Genomic DNA, 14859 nt, shown 5'->3' with positions numbered 1-14859 from the left:
TTTACCGAAATCAATCTAGAATTTACTTTCTTACACTCTGTCACATACTCCCATAACTCCTGCTTCAGGATTAGTGCTACTTGTCCTCTCACCAACCCCTGACTTTATACTCCTGAGACTTTCCCAAACCATTCTTCCCCTTTACCCTTGAGCTTTTTTTCACACAGAGCCTGAACATCCAGGTTTCTTTCCTCAAACATACTACCTTTCCCCCCTTTCTTCTCATCTTGTTTACATCCACACTCCCCAATCTGAGCCTTCGAGGAGGATGAGCACCCCCCACTTGACTCCTTCTTCTGTTTCCCTTTTTAGAAATTTGAATACAAGGAGTAAGGAGTTTCCAGCCCCCCACTCCCGCCCCCATTAGATGCCTTCTATGACATGCCGGGAATATGTGGAAAGTATTTTTCTCCCCTATCCCCAGGTGATATTATTATTATTATTTATTTTTTTTTTTTTTTTATACCTCGTCGCTGTCTCCCGCGTTTGCGAGGTAGCGCAAGGAAACAGACGAAAGAAATGGCCCAACCCCCCCATACACATGTACATACACACGTCCACACACGCAAATATACATACCTACACAGCTTTCCATGGTTTACCCCGGACGCTTCACATGCCTTGATTCAATCCACTGACAGCACGTCAACCCCTGTATACCACATTGCTCCAATTCACTCTATTCCTTGCCCTCCTTTCACCCTCCTGCATGTTCAGGCCCCGATCACACAAAATCTTTTTCACTCCATCTTTCCACCTCCAATTTGGTCTCCCTCTTCTCCTCGTTCCCTCCACCTCCGACACATATATCCTCTTGGTCAATCTTTCCTCACTCATTCTCTCCATGTGCCCAAACCACTTCAAAACACCCTCTTCTGCTCTCTCAACCACGCTCTTTTTATTTCCACACATCTCTCTTACCCTTACGTTACTTACTCGATCAAACCACCTCACACCACACATTGTCCTCAGACATCTCATTTCCAGCACATCCATCCTCCTGCGCACAACTCTATCCATAGCCCACGCCTCGCAACCATACAACATTGTTGGAACCACTATTCCTTCAAACATACCCATTTTTGCTTTCCGGGATAATGTTCTCGACTTCCACACATTTTTCAAGGCTCCCAAAATTTTCGCCCCCTCCCCCACCCTATGATCCACTTCCGCTTCCATGGTTCCATCCGCTGACAGATCCACTCCCAGATATCTAAAACACTTCACTTCCTCCAGTTTTTCTCCATTCAAACTCACCTCCCAATTGACTTGACCCTCAACCCTACTGTACCTAATAACCTTGCTCTTATTCACATTTACTCTTAACTTTCTTCTTCCACACACTTTACCAAACTCCGTCACCAGCTTCTGCAGTTTCTCACATGAATCCGCCACCAGCGCTGTATCATCAGCGAACAACAACTGACTCACTTCCCAAGCTCTCTCTTCCCCAACAGACTTCATACTTGCCCCTCTTTCCAAGACTCTTGCATTTACCTCCCTAACAACAATTATTATTATTATTATTATTATTATTATTATTATTATTATTATTATTATTATTTTCTTTTTCATCAAAAGCCTGGCCTTAAAAAGGATATCTGTTTGTGAATGAAAACTGCTTATTAGTTTGGCTTTTGCAAGTACATCAATTATGTGGTTGCCACACAAGCTATCATTACATGTGTGCTGTATAATGTATACAGAGCTGAGAGAAAATAGTTCATAGTAGTGTCAGTGAAAGAGAAATGGGAAGTGACAGTCTCTTTAGAACACTATAACATGAGGTAATGTAAGTTACACTAACCAAGCAGAGACTACAGTACTGGTAAATGTGACCATAGAAAGGAATCATCTATTGGACAAAGGATAAAACATTCACCTATTGCAGTATTATCATTTGTGCTACTAGCAAATAGTCCAGTAACTAAAAATGCTCCTGGGAAAATTACAGGATAACCTTTCTTTCAGAGATACTTTAAGGACCATACTTGTATGGTGGAAGTATCTCTAACACTCTTAAGGCAAAAATTAAAGTTACATACATGATATAAATATTTTTCCACAAAATAAACCAACAGGTTCAAGAGTGAATTTTCTCAGCATTGTATTTTGTACTAGAATTATCATAAGCAATTGGAGTGAAATGCTTAAGATGAATAGATTACATTTATTTCCACAGGTTAGTGCCACATACCCAACCCAGCCCCATGCACCACATTTGGTAAGTTTATGACTATGTATTTGTATCATCCTTTGAAGAACACTGTTTTATGTAACATCAGCTTGAAACACAGCATATACACACCATGATCTTGCACACATGACTATTAGAACACTCTTTCTCAGATCATAACCTGACACTGTGACTGCTGCTCATAATTTTAAACATGTGTACTGTGGACTTCCATAATACAACAGGTAAACTGAATAGGTTTTTCCCTCACCATAGCATCACCTTTAATAACTTTTCCCGTTCCTTGTGTCATTAATCCACACCTACATTTTCCTCATCTTGCACAGCTTAAATGAAGGCTGCACCCCTTGTATCTAGGTCTGCAAGCAATTTGAATTCATAACTTGATTTTAGTTGTTTATAACCAGACTGTAAGAGAAATTTCAAAATGTTGCTATTGTCCAAAGTTTTAAATATTTTTCCTTCTTTAGTGTTTTTCTTTTCTTCTTGAATATTGTTGCGTGGTATAAAACTTGTTTATACTCTGTAGTGTTCATGAGTATGATTCCCAAGAAAATTTCTTTGCTGTTTTGTATCTTGGAAAATTGAATATGAATTGAAAACTGTTTCAAGCAATTTACAGGAAATTTGTCTCTATCATTACATTTGTTTTTCTATTTAGAATAATTTCTGAATAAAGCCTTTTTTAAAGTACTGCCTCAGCTATTGTTTAAAAAGTTCTTTTAAATTTTCAATTGCAGGCTTCTGTGAACTACCCTCGCCAGCCTCCTGGAACACAGCAGGTGAGACCTAAAAGCCTTGTATAAATCAACATACATGCACTTACATATATAGTGTATAGAAAACAATCAGTTGAAAACACTTTGATTCTGCTGGAAAAGAGAATTATGGAAATTCAAATTCTTAAGAGTAAATCTAGAAGAAATTATTACATCAACAGGGTTTAGAAAATAATGGGCAGAGGGAGTGATATGCCATCAATATTAAATTTCATTTTTACATGAAACCTCTAGGAAACTGAAAATATGAGATATGATATTCCATTAGGAAAATGTGATCAAGTGGTACTTAAATCTGATTATATGATGAAGAAAAAAGAAATTATGGTGGAAATTAATCTTCAAGGAAGTGTGGTAACTATATAGACCTAAAAACCCCAATTCTGTACCACAGGCCTCCATGGTGAGTAGTTAGTGTTACTAACCATGGGTCATCAGGGGCCACTCAGGATTGGATCCACATGGGTTCAACTCCTGGGTATGGCAGTCAGCCTGCACTCAACCTGGGTGTTCATCTTTCCCTTTGGGCTAGTCGACAAATGGTACTTGGATTAGACTGGGGTTATGTGTGCATAAATAGTAGTAAAGAAATGGTATATGTATATATACAAGGGTAAAAGACAGGGTAACACGAGTGTAAAACTCTCTCCCTGTAACTCACAGATAGTAACCATACTCTTTTTTCTCATACACAACACTTGACAACAATGAACTCACACACATATTAACTTCCATTGTAATTTATGGCAGTACAACCAAATACATATTTGGCAAAACAGCATAAGGTGGAAATTGAATAAAAGAATGATATTGCGAGGATTTATGCTATGGTAGTGTAATTAGTTTATTACAGTGAAGTTATAATATTTACAATATGGTGTACACAGTATCATAGAACAATCATTAATGAAGAAAAGCATGTACACTATGGCAGTTGCAGTTACTCAGTGTAATCATATATAGTAATATAGAGTAATTATTTATGAGCAAATGCATGTTAAGAAAATTAAGACCAAAAACAGTGGCAAAAATTGCTGAATAAGCTACATTATGCTGTGTCAGTGGCAGTTACCTCAATATATTGCTGTGATAGTGGTTGTAATATTTGATGTGCACAGTATTATGAACAAAATCTTGGAGAAAACAGTAAAAAACGAAGAACAGCATTACTTATTTATTGTAGTGAACATTTACACTAGTGAGGTTGTAGGGGAGTGATGGATGTTGATGGATGATGCAATACATATACATAACAGGTCTTGCACACAGCACAATTCTGGGGTTGTAGGTTGCTTTAACTAATTTATAATATGTATTTTTTATATATGTAATTGTTTCATTAGTGCATCCATCATCACTCATGACTTATTTTTTTGTGAGAAACCAAAAAATAGCTAAACCCACAGATGGAAATCCATCTTCAGTGATGACAGTGAATGAATTTATGCACATGATTTTTGACCCAGATGATTTTTGCACTCAACCAAATTTGCTTTTTGAAAGTTGTGCAAAATGTGCTATAAAGAGATGGTACACTACCAGTGATTGGATGAGTATTGGTGCCTAGAAGTTTTATATATATTTATTTATTTATTTATTTTGCTTTGTCGCTGTCTTCCGCGTTAGCAAGGTAGCGCAAGGAAACAGACGAAAGAATGGCCCAACCCACCCACATACACGTATATACATACACATCCACACGCAAATATACATACCTATACATCTCAACGTATACTTATATATACACACACAGACATATATACACATGTACACAATTCGTACTGTCTGCCTTTATTTATTCCCATCGCCACCCCGCCACCTAGACTGTTTGCTTTGTATGGGTAGGAAGTTATGGGGTTCTATCTCTTGAACACTCTTTGTTATCATACAATGTCTTAAATTTTCCTATGCTCCCAGCTGAACCACCTTTGCTTTTATGAGCTGGATATAGTTCCGTGCGCCATGCCATGATAGTGACTCTAAACCTTTTGCATCCTTATTTGAATTCCCAGCCATATATGACACCACATCTTGTTCACAGATATCACTAGAAACCTAAAAACACAGCTAAGAAAGTACTGCAGTTAACAGTCAGCTATAAAACATCATAGCTCAACTTCATCACCATTGTAGGGATATTTTTTATTTATTTATTATACTTTGTCGCTGTCTCAACTTCCGTCAACATATCAGTACTTCTTTTTGGTCTATGTGTGAGTCGTGCATCCACCCCGACAGCGAGAGACGCACGCGTGTCCTCCATCACGCTAAGTGGTGTGGCGTTCGTGACAGTGAGGGCATTCACAGGCCGCCCAGGGTCAAGCGCATGGGTTCGAATCCTAGTCAAAGCAGTCGGTCCACAGTCAACTAAGCTGTAGATAAAATGCATATTCATATATATATATATATATATATATATATATATTTATTTTTTTTTTTATTATACTTTGTCGCTGTCTCCCGCATTTGCGAGGTAGCACAAGGAAACAAACGAAAGAAATGGCCCAACCTCCCCCCCATACACATGTATATACATACGTCCACACACGCAAATATACATACCTACACAGCTTTCCATGGTTTACCCCAGACGCTTCACATGCCTTGATTCAATCCACTGACAGCACGTCAACCCCGGTATACCACATCGCTCCAATTCACTCTATTCCTTGCCCTCCTTTCACCCTCCTGCATGTTCAGGCCCCGATCACACAAAATCTTTTTCACTCCATCTTTCCACCTCCAATTTGGTCTCCCTCTTCTCGTTCCCTCCACCTCTGACACATATATCCTCTTGGTCAATCTTTCCTCACTCATTCTCTCCATGTGCCCAAACCACTTCAAAACACCCTCTTCTGCTCTCTCAACCACGCTCTTTTTATTTCCACACATCTCTCTTACCCTTACATTACTCACTCGATCAAACCACCTCACACCACACATTGTCCTCAAACATCTCATTTCCAGCACATCCATCCTCCTGCGCACAACTCTATCCATAGCCCACGCCTCGCAACCATACAACATTGTTGGAACCACTATTCCTTCAAACATACCCATTTTTGCTTTCCGAGATAATGTTCTCGACTTCCACACATTCTTCAAGGCCCCCAGAATTTTCGCCCCCTCCCCCACCCTATGATCCACTTCCGCTTCCATGGTTCCATCCGCTGCCAGATCCACTCCCAGATATCTAAAACACTTCACTTCCTCCAGTTTTTCTCCATTCAAACTCACCTCCCAATTGACTTGACCCTCAACCCTACTGTACCTAATAACCTTACTCTTATTCACATTTACTCTTAACTTTCTTCTTCCACACACTTTACCAAACTCAGTCACCAGCTTCTGCAGTTTCTCACATGAATCAGCCACCAGCGCTGTATCATCAGTGAACAACAACTGACTCACTTCCCAAGCTCTCTCATCCCCAACAGCCTTCATACTTGCCCCTCTTTCCAAAACTCTTGCATTTACCTCCCTAACAACCCCATCCATAAACAAATTAAACAACCATGGAGACATCACACACCCCTGCCGCAAACCTACATTCACTGAGAACCAATCACTTTCCTCTCTTCCTACACGTACACATGCCTTACATCCTCGATAAAAACTTTTCACTGCTTCTAACAACTTGCCTCCCACACCATATAATCTTAATACCTTCCACAGAGCATCTCTATCAACTCTATCATATGCCTTCTCCAGATCCATAAATGCTACATACAAATCCATTTGCTTTTCTAGGTATTTCTCACATACATTCTTCAAAGCAAACACCTGATCCACACATCCTCTACTACTTCTGAAACCACACTGCTCTTCCCTAATCTGATGCTCTGTACATGCCTTCACCCTCTCAATCAATACCCTCCCATATAATTTACCAGGAATACTCAGCAAACTTATACCTCTGTAATTTGAGCACTCACTCTTATCCCCTTTGCCTTTGTACAATGGCACTATGCACGCATTCTGCCAATCCTCAGGCACCTCACCATGAGTCATACATACATTAAATAACCTTACCAACCAGTCAACAATACAGTCACCCCCTTTTTTAATAAATTCCACTGCAATACCATCCAAACCTGCTGCCTTGCCGGCTTTCATCTTCCGCAAAGCTTTCACTACCTCTTCTCTGTTTACCAAATCATTTTCCCTAACCCTCTCACTTTGCACACCACCTCGACCAAAACACCCTATATCTGCCACTCTATCATCAAACACATTCAACAAACCTTCAAAATACTCACTCCATCTCCTTCTCACATCACCACTACTTGTTATCACCTCCCCATTTGCGCCCTTCACTGAAGTTCCCATTTGCTCCCTTGTCTTACGCACTTTATTTACCTCGTTCCAGAACATCTTTTTATTCTCCCTAAAATTTAATGATACTCTCTCACCCCAACTCTCATTTGCCCTTGGTTAATTTCTTGTCAGTTTTGCAAAGAATAAGTTTCTTTTGTATTGGTTATTTTTTTATTTTTTATTTCTTCATGCAGATAATGTGCTGTCTTTTTAAATGATGACCAAATACCTAGATTATGGTTTAGAATGTAAAAAAATGGCCACATAGAAGTATATAGATGATATGTATGGTATGTGTGGAAAGGAAAAGATGGTGTGTAATGTTTGTAAGTGTATGTAGAATGAAGATCACATCTAGAAGGAAACCTTAAATCATTTATTTATGTGAGTAATGAGGATCAGTGGTACCATCCTTGGCATGCCCCCATCATTTCACCAACCACCCTCACCAGTATAGAGGCAATTATACTGTTTTTTTTTTTCAGTAATATTGTATAGGTATTTCATGACAAAAAAGTTTGTATTTTTTTTCACACTAGGCAATACACAAAACAGAAACCATTCACAACAAAATGGCTGAAGTGCAAAAACTACCAGAAATGGTTGAGATCATGTTAGAAGTATGCTAGTTTGAGAGTAATGCTGCTAATACAAGATAACCGTCATCATCCCGTTTTGTGTCAAATAGAACTTGAGTATAATATCAGAAAATTCACAAGTACATTCCAGCAGGTTCAAACTTTAATTATCTGTAACAGTTGTTCTCTGAACCAAGACATGACCTTGACTGAGGACTTCTAGAGGGTAATAAGTGTATCACAGGATGGTTCATATCATGTGTTTGCTCTCTGGGAAAGTGGATGTTAAGCATTTCATTTGTATTCAAAGTTTATCCTTATTACAACCATGGTTTTGCATAGTCTACCAAGTCACAGGAGCAAAATATTGTAATTAGGTTTTTTGTAATTGGTTCGATCACTGGTAGAACCAATTTAGTAAGCAGCCAATTCTAAGTCAAAAGACTACCATACAGTTTCTCTGCTGACTGACTTTCACAAATCAGAATACTTATCAGGCTGAATTAATTCATTTTACTAGAAGCACATCATTTATTAGAACTAATTACTTCTAACAGAACATTGATTAAAGTAGTTATGATCTGCCATACAGTTGAAATTTATATAGTACTTTATATGACACCACTGCATCACTGTGTCTCATTGAAATTCATTTCGTGTGTTACGTGCAGAAAGTGACCACTTTTCTAACACCTTAATTGAGGAAATTTTTCTTGGTAGATTTGACAATCATTGTAACCCTTCAAGGAAAAAATTGATGTGTGAAGTTTAATGCATCCATCTAAACAAGATTCTGCTTGGTTCATTCACTGGCTGCAGAAGTAGCACATTTTGATACAAGGACATTAAATGATAATTAGAGAACAAGATTCTGTATTTTGAAATGGGTAGAAACTGTACAGCTTTGTCCCCTACAATAGGTCTTACAGCCCTGTTGAAAATTTTTCGACTTGATTTTCTTCTAATTTCATTGTGTCTTAAATTTATTTAGTTTCTTGTAAACATTAATTTGTATCAATGTAGTGTTTACTGTACTACATTTCCTAAGTACTATATTTTCTGCATTTGTTACCCTGTCTGTCATCTCAATAAGTATAACTGATAGTTTCCTCTTCCTTCAATGCTACGTATATTTTTCCTTAATTTGAATAATTTTTTTTAGCATGTTTTGCCTCTTAAAGTGTCTTTAATCATTTCATTATTTCACCAAGCGTTACGGCAGTGTCAAAACCTATTTGATTTCACATGTCATTGTAACCTTCCATTTAATTCATTTTATGTTTGAATTTCTGTGTGTTAGATTTTGTCCTTTTTTTTTTAATCTTATATTGTGCCTAGTTTTTCTGAGCCCTTTCATTTCTGTCTGTAATGAAACAGTATTATCCCTTGGCCTAACAAATGGTAGAAATTTTAGTAAAATTAGCAAGATTTGGAATATTAAAGAAAATTATCTCAAGCCATTTAATTAACCACGATCATTTACATCAAGAATATTAAGATTAATGCTTGGCATGATGCTTAGGCAGTGAAATCCAGGCATGTTGTGTCTAGTTAGATCCACCATGTATATATTTGTTGCATCATCCTTTATTTCTTCTCTTCTTGGAGACAGAGTTTACCACTAATGTTATAATCAGAATCACACTACGTAGGTCTCCCGATATATCTATATACGATAATTAGCTGTTATCATCTGACCCCACAAAAATTTCATTTGTTTACACTATGTAGTAGAGCAGGTGTCTGGGTTGGAGGATGTGGAATGTTCCTCCACAATGGTTTTCTTCAGGTAACAGAGCCTTGTGGATATTTAGCAAACAGTTAAGTTGTAGGTGATATTTACCATGTCTGCTTGCTTTTACATAGTGTGGGAACCATTGAGACCTTTTTTGTGTGGATGGGAAAATTTAGAGAGTACAAGGTAAGTTTTAAGAATCTTCTGGTCAGTTGTACTCAATTTCTCCAGGATGGAAACTTTACTGTAAAAAGTATTTTCCCCTTTCCATTAATCTTTTCTAATATCTTTTTGTATTTGATCTTTTAAAGTTTTCATCTTCCTTTGCTTGATTTTCCGTAGTCTTTGATTTCTTTTTTCTGTTTAGTGGTTCCTTGCAAGTTATGAATATAGCACTTTATGTTTCATCAGTTTACTCCACTCCACAGGTAAGCATGGTTGGTACCCCCATGCCTCCTCCTGATGGCCCTCTGGTGCAGAATCAGCCAAAGTCAAGTGCCACAAGGACCTGTACAGGGGTATCTGCAGGCCTCATTGTCCTCTTCATCCTCATCATGATCATCTTTAAGTTCTTCATAGAGGTTGTGTAACAACAGGCAGTAATGGAAGGTGCATTTGATTCAAATGTGTTTGTTAAATTAGCTGTGGGTGGGTTCATTGTTAATACCAATTTTGTAGTGCTTTTCATGAGATGAAGACTGATAAGTTTTGTAGATTAAAATCTGATAGATTCATGGTTCATTCTGGTGTTGTGATTCAGACCAAATATGTTATATTGGAATGGGTTTGTTTGAAGTTCATAGCATTCTTGTAACCATTCTTGTTTGTTTTGGGTCCAAAATGAAAGAATGGATATCACTTAGTAGTGTGATACCAGTCTGCTAGAGGACATTTTAAGATTATTTTTTTTTCATGGATGGGTCAAGTTTCAAGCTTAAAAATAAGCTTATCATCAGGATGCAAATGAGCTGTGAATTCCTTTATAGTTAGTAGCACTAAGTGTTGAATGTTAAATCTGAAAATTACCAAGGACTTTAGAAACAGACTGTAAAACATCAACTTTCCTTGAAAGGGAAAGAGGATTTTCAAAATTCAACTCAAGAGGTATTACTGGCATAGATGAACATAAAATAATGAGTATAACTACTGTCTGATCTAAAAAATGACAACTTATTGAAATCGAAGAATCACCATTCTTAGTATTTCTATATTTGTGGGGCTAAAGGTAGTCTCACTTACTTTAACACTTCATACTGAAGCATATACAGTTGGTCAGTTTATCATTTCAAGTTTATACTTGAGCTAATTAACAAAGTTATTGTTTTTTGCTGATATCTTAAGTACATCACTTTTTGTTTATCTGTTGGAGACATTTCAGCAGAGAAGCAGAATGAAGCACACTTGGATTTTAGCTGGTCAAAGAGTTTCACTTTCTGCTTTGGGTAGTTAGAAAAATGTTTCACCATGAACTGTGTTTTGCTTACATTCATAAGTCTCAGATTCAGCTAAGCAAAAGAGACTTTTCATCCTTGGGCATAGCTAGTTAGAAATGTACAACAAGGGAAAATCAGTCAAAATCATATGAATATATCAGTCATTGTAAAATATTCAACAGATTGATATGTAAATTGTGGAAAATATAAAGAAATCATCCATTATAATCAAGAGATATTAAGTGTCAATACTTTTTTATGGGTACCACTTTTGAAGTGCATTTTAAATAAAGTGGCACTGATGAAAATTTTCCCAAAGATCTGTACCAAATGGGGATATATATAAAACCAATTTTTTTGTATGAGTATGCGAGAGAGAACTTATTGTATTTGAAATGCCAATAAGAATGTATTGTATCAAGATTGCTCTCTGCTTATATAGGGAGAAGCTTTAGTGAAGGCATAGATTTTTAGTGGAGATAGAAGAATAGAGAAAAAAATGAGGGTGAAAGGCATGTATGTGATAGTGTAAAGTGGTACAGTGTATTATACAGGTGTTGATGGGCTCTCAGTGGAGGGCTGGGTAAAACTATGGAAATGTCTGTGCGGCTTGGTTGTAGATAGGGGACTGTGGTCTCAGTGCATTGCACATAACAGCTAAAGAATAGATGCAAGAGAATGTGGCCTTTCTTCATCTGTTCCTGGCACTTCTTTGCTAATGTAGGAAGAGGCAAATAAATAGGGATAGGGGAGAAAGAATACTTCCCACGTATTCCCTGCGTGTCGTAGAAGGCGACTAAAAGGGGAGATATATATATATTCTTTTCTTTCATTCAAACTATTCGCCATTTCCCGCATTAGCGAGGTAGCGTTAAGAACAGAGGACTGGGCCTTTGAGGGAATACCCTCACCTGGCCGAATTCTCTGTTCCTTCTTTTGGAAAATTAAAAAAAAAAAAAAACGAGAGGGGAGGATTTCCAGCCCCCCGCTCCCTCCCCTTTTAGTCGCCTTCTACGACACGCAGGGAATACGTGGGAAGTATTCTTTCTCCCCTATCCCCTATATATATATTTTCGTTCTTTTAAACTATTCGCCATTTCCCGCATTACCGAGGTAGCGTTTAAGAACAGAGGACTGGGCCTTTGTGGAATATCCTCACCTGGCCCCCCTCTGTTCCTTCTTTTGGAAAATTAAAAAAAAAAACGAGAGGAGGATTTCCAGCCTCCCGCTCCCTCCCCTTTTAGTCGCCTTCTACGACACGCAGGGAATACGTGGGAAGTATTCTTAATCCCCTATCCCCAGGGGATATATATATTTTTTTTCAAAATCCATATCCCACGCCTCGCAACCATACAACATTGTTGGAACCACTATTCCTTCAAACATACCCATTTTTGCTTTCCGAGATAATGTTCTCGACTTCCACACATTCTTCAAGGCTCCCAGGATTTTCGCCCCCTCCCCCACCCTATGATTCACTTCCGCTTCCATGGTTCCATCCACTGCCAGATCCACTCCCAGATATCTAAAACACTTTACTTCCTCCATTTTTTCTCCATTCAAACTTACCTCCCAATTGACTTGACCCTCAACCCTACTGTACCTAATAACCTTGCTCTTATTCACATATACTCTTAACTTTCTTCTTTCACACACTTTACCAAACTCAGTCACCAGCTTCTGCAGTTTCTTACATGAATCAGTCACCAGCGCTGTATCATCAGTGAACAACTACTGACTCACTTCCCAAGCTCTCTCATCCACAACAGATGTCATACTTGCCCCTCTTTCCAAAACTCTTGCTTTCACCTCCCTAACAACCCCATCCATAAACAAATTAAACAACCATGGAGACATCACACACCCCTGCCACAAACCTACATTCACTGAGAACCAATCACTTTCCTCTCTTCCTACACGTACACATGAACACATGTACACATGTGTGGTGTGAGGTGGTTTGATTGAGTAAGTAATGTAAGGATAAGAGAGATGTGTGGAAATAAAAGGAGCGTCGTTGAGAGAGCAGAAGAGGGTGTTTTGAAATGGTTTGGGCACATGGAGAGAATGAGCGAGGAAAGATTGACCAAGAGGATATATGTGTCAGAGGTGGAGGGAAGGAGAAGTGGGAGACCAAATTGGAGGTGGAAAGATGGAGTGAAAAAGATTTTGAGTGATCGGGGCCTGAACATGCAGGAGGGTGAAAGGCGGGCAAGGAATAGAGTGAATTGGATCGATGTGGTATACCGGGGTTGACGTGATGTCAGTGGATTGAATCAGGGCATATGAAGCGTCTGGGGTAAACCATGGAAAGTTGTGTGGGGCCTGGATGTGGAAAGGGAGCTGTGGTTTCGGGCATTATTGCATGACAGCTAGAGACTGAGTGTGAATGAATGGGGCCTTTGTCGTCGTTTCCTAGCGCTACCTCGCACACATGAGGGGGGAGGGGGATGTTATTCCATGTGTGGCGAGGTGGCGATGGGAATGAATAAAGGCAGACAGTGTGAATTGTGTGCATGGGTATATATGTATGTGTTTGTGTGTGTATATATATGTGTACATTGAGATGTATAGGTATGTATATTTGTGTGTGTGGACGTGTATGTATATACATGTGTATGGGGGTGGGTTGGGCCATTTCTTTCGTCTGTTTCCTTGTGCTACCTCGCAAACGCAGGAGACAGCGACAAAGCAAAATATATAAATAAATGATGGATGGATGTGCTGGAAATGAGATGCTTGAGGACAATGTGTGGTGTGAGGTGGTTTGATCGAGTGAGTAACGTAAGGGTAAGAGAGATGTGTGGAAATAAAAAGAGCGTGGTTGAGAGAGCAGAAGAGGGTGTTTTGAAATGGTTTGGGCACATGGAGAGAATGAGTGAGGAAAGATTGACCAAGAGGATATATGTGTCGGAGGTGGAGGGAACGAGGAGAAGAGGGAGACCAAATTGGAGGTGGAAAGATGGAGTGAAAAGGATTTTGTGTGATCGGGGCCTGAACATGCAGGAGGGTGAAAGGAGGGCAAGAAATAGAGCGAATTGGAGTGATGTGGTATACAGGGGTCGACGTGCTGTCAGTGGATTGAACCAAGGCATGTGAAGCGTCCGGGGTAAACCATGGAAAGCTGTGTAGGTATGTATATTTGCGTGTGTGGACATGTGTATGTACATGTGTATGGGGGGGGGGTTGGGCCATTTCTTTCGTCTGTTTCCTTGCGCTACCTCGCAGACGCGGGAGACAGCGACAAAGTTTTTTTTTTTTTTTTTTTTTTTTTTTTTTTTTATACTTTGTCGCTGTCTCCCGCGTTTGCGAGGTAGCGCGAGGAAACAGACGAAAGAAATGGCCCAACCCCCATACACACGTACATACACACGTCCACACACGCAAATATACATACCTACACAGCTTTCCATGGTTTACCCCAGACGCTTCACATGCCTTGATTCAATCCACTGACAGCACGTCAACCCCTGTATACCACATCGCTCCAATTCACTCTATTCCTTGCCCTCCTTTCACCCTCCTGCATGTTCAGGCCCCGATCACACAAAATCTTTTTCACTCCATCTTTCCACCTCCAATTTGGTCTCCCTCTTCTCCTCGTTCCCTCCACCTCCGACACATATATCCTCTTGGTCAATCTTTCCTCACTCATTCTCTCCATGTGCCCAAACCATTTCAAAACACCCTCTTCTGCTCTCTCAACCACGCTCTTTTTATTTCCACACATCTCTCTTACCCTTACGTTACTTACTCGATCAAACCACCTCACACCACACATTGTCCTCAAACATCTCATTTCCAGCACATCCATCCTCCT

At 39.2% G+C, this 14859-nt stretch overlaps 1 protein-coding gene across 1 annotated transcript in view; it reads left to right on the top strand.

The window, feature by feature from the left end:
* The window catches only part of LOC139748288 (uncharacterized), a 75962-nt gene extending 64847 nt beyond the window's left edge, over positions 1-11115 (top strand). The window contains exons 3-5 of the mRNA XM_071661275.1: positions 2183-2224; positions 2938-2979; positions 10035-11115. Coding sequence (XP_071517376.1) covers positions 2183-2224; positions 2938-2979; positions 10035-10196 — 246 coding nt within the window. The 3' untranslated portion in view covers positions 10197-11115. The remainder of the gene's footprint in view (positions 1-2182; positions 2225-2937; positions 2980-10034) is intronic.
* Positions 11116-14859: the final 3744 nt, after the last annotated feature.

The sequence above is a fragment of the Panulirus ornatus genome, chromosome 73, assembly GCF_036320965.1.
Source record: "Panulirus ornatus isolate Po-2019 chromosome 73, ASM3632096v1, whole genome shotgun sequence".
In the NCBI taxonomy this organism is placed as follows: Eukaryota; Metazoa; Arthropoda; class Malacostraca; order Decapoda; family Palinuridae; genus Panulirus; species Panulirus ornatus.
This window is presented reverse-complemented; position numbering and strand designations above follow the sequence as displayed.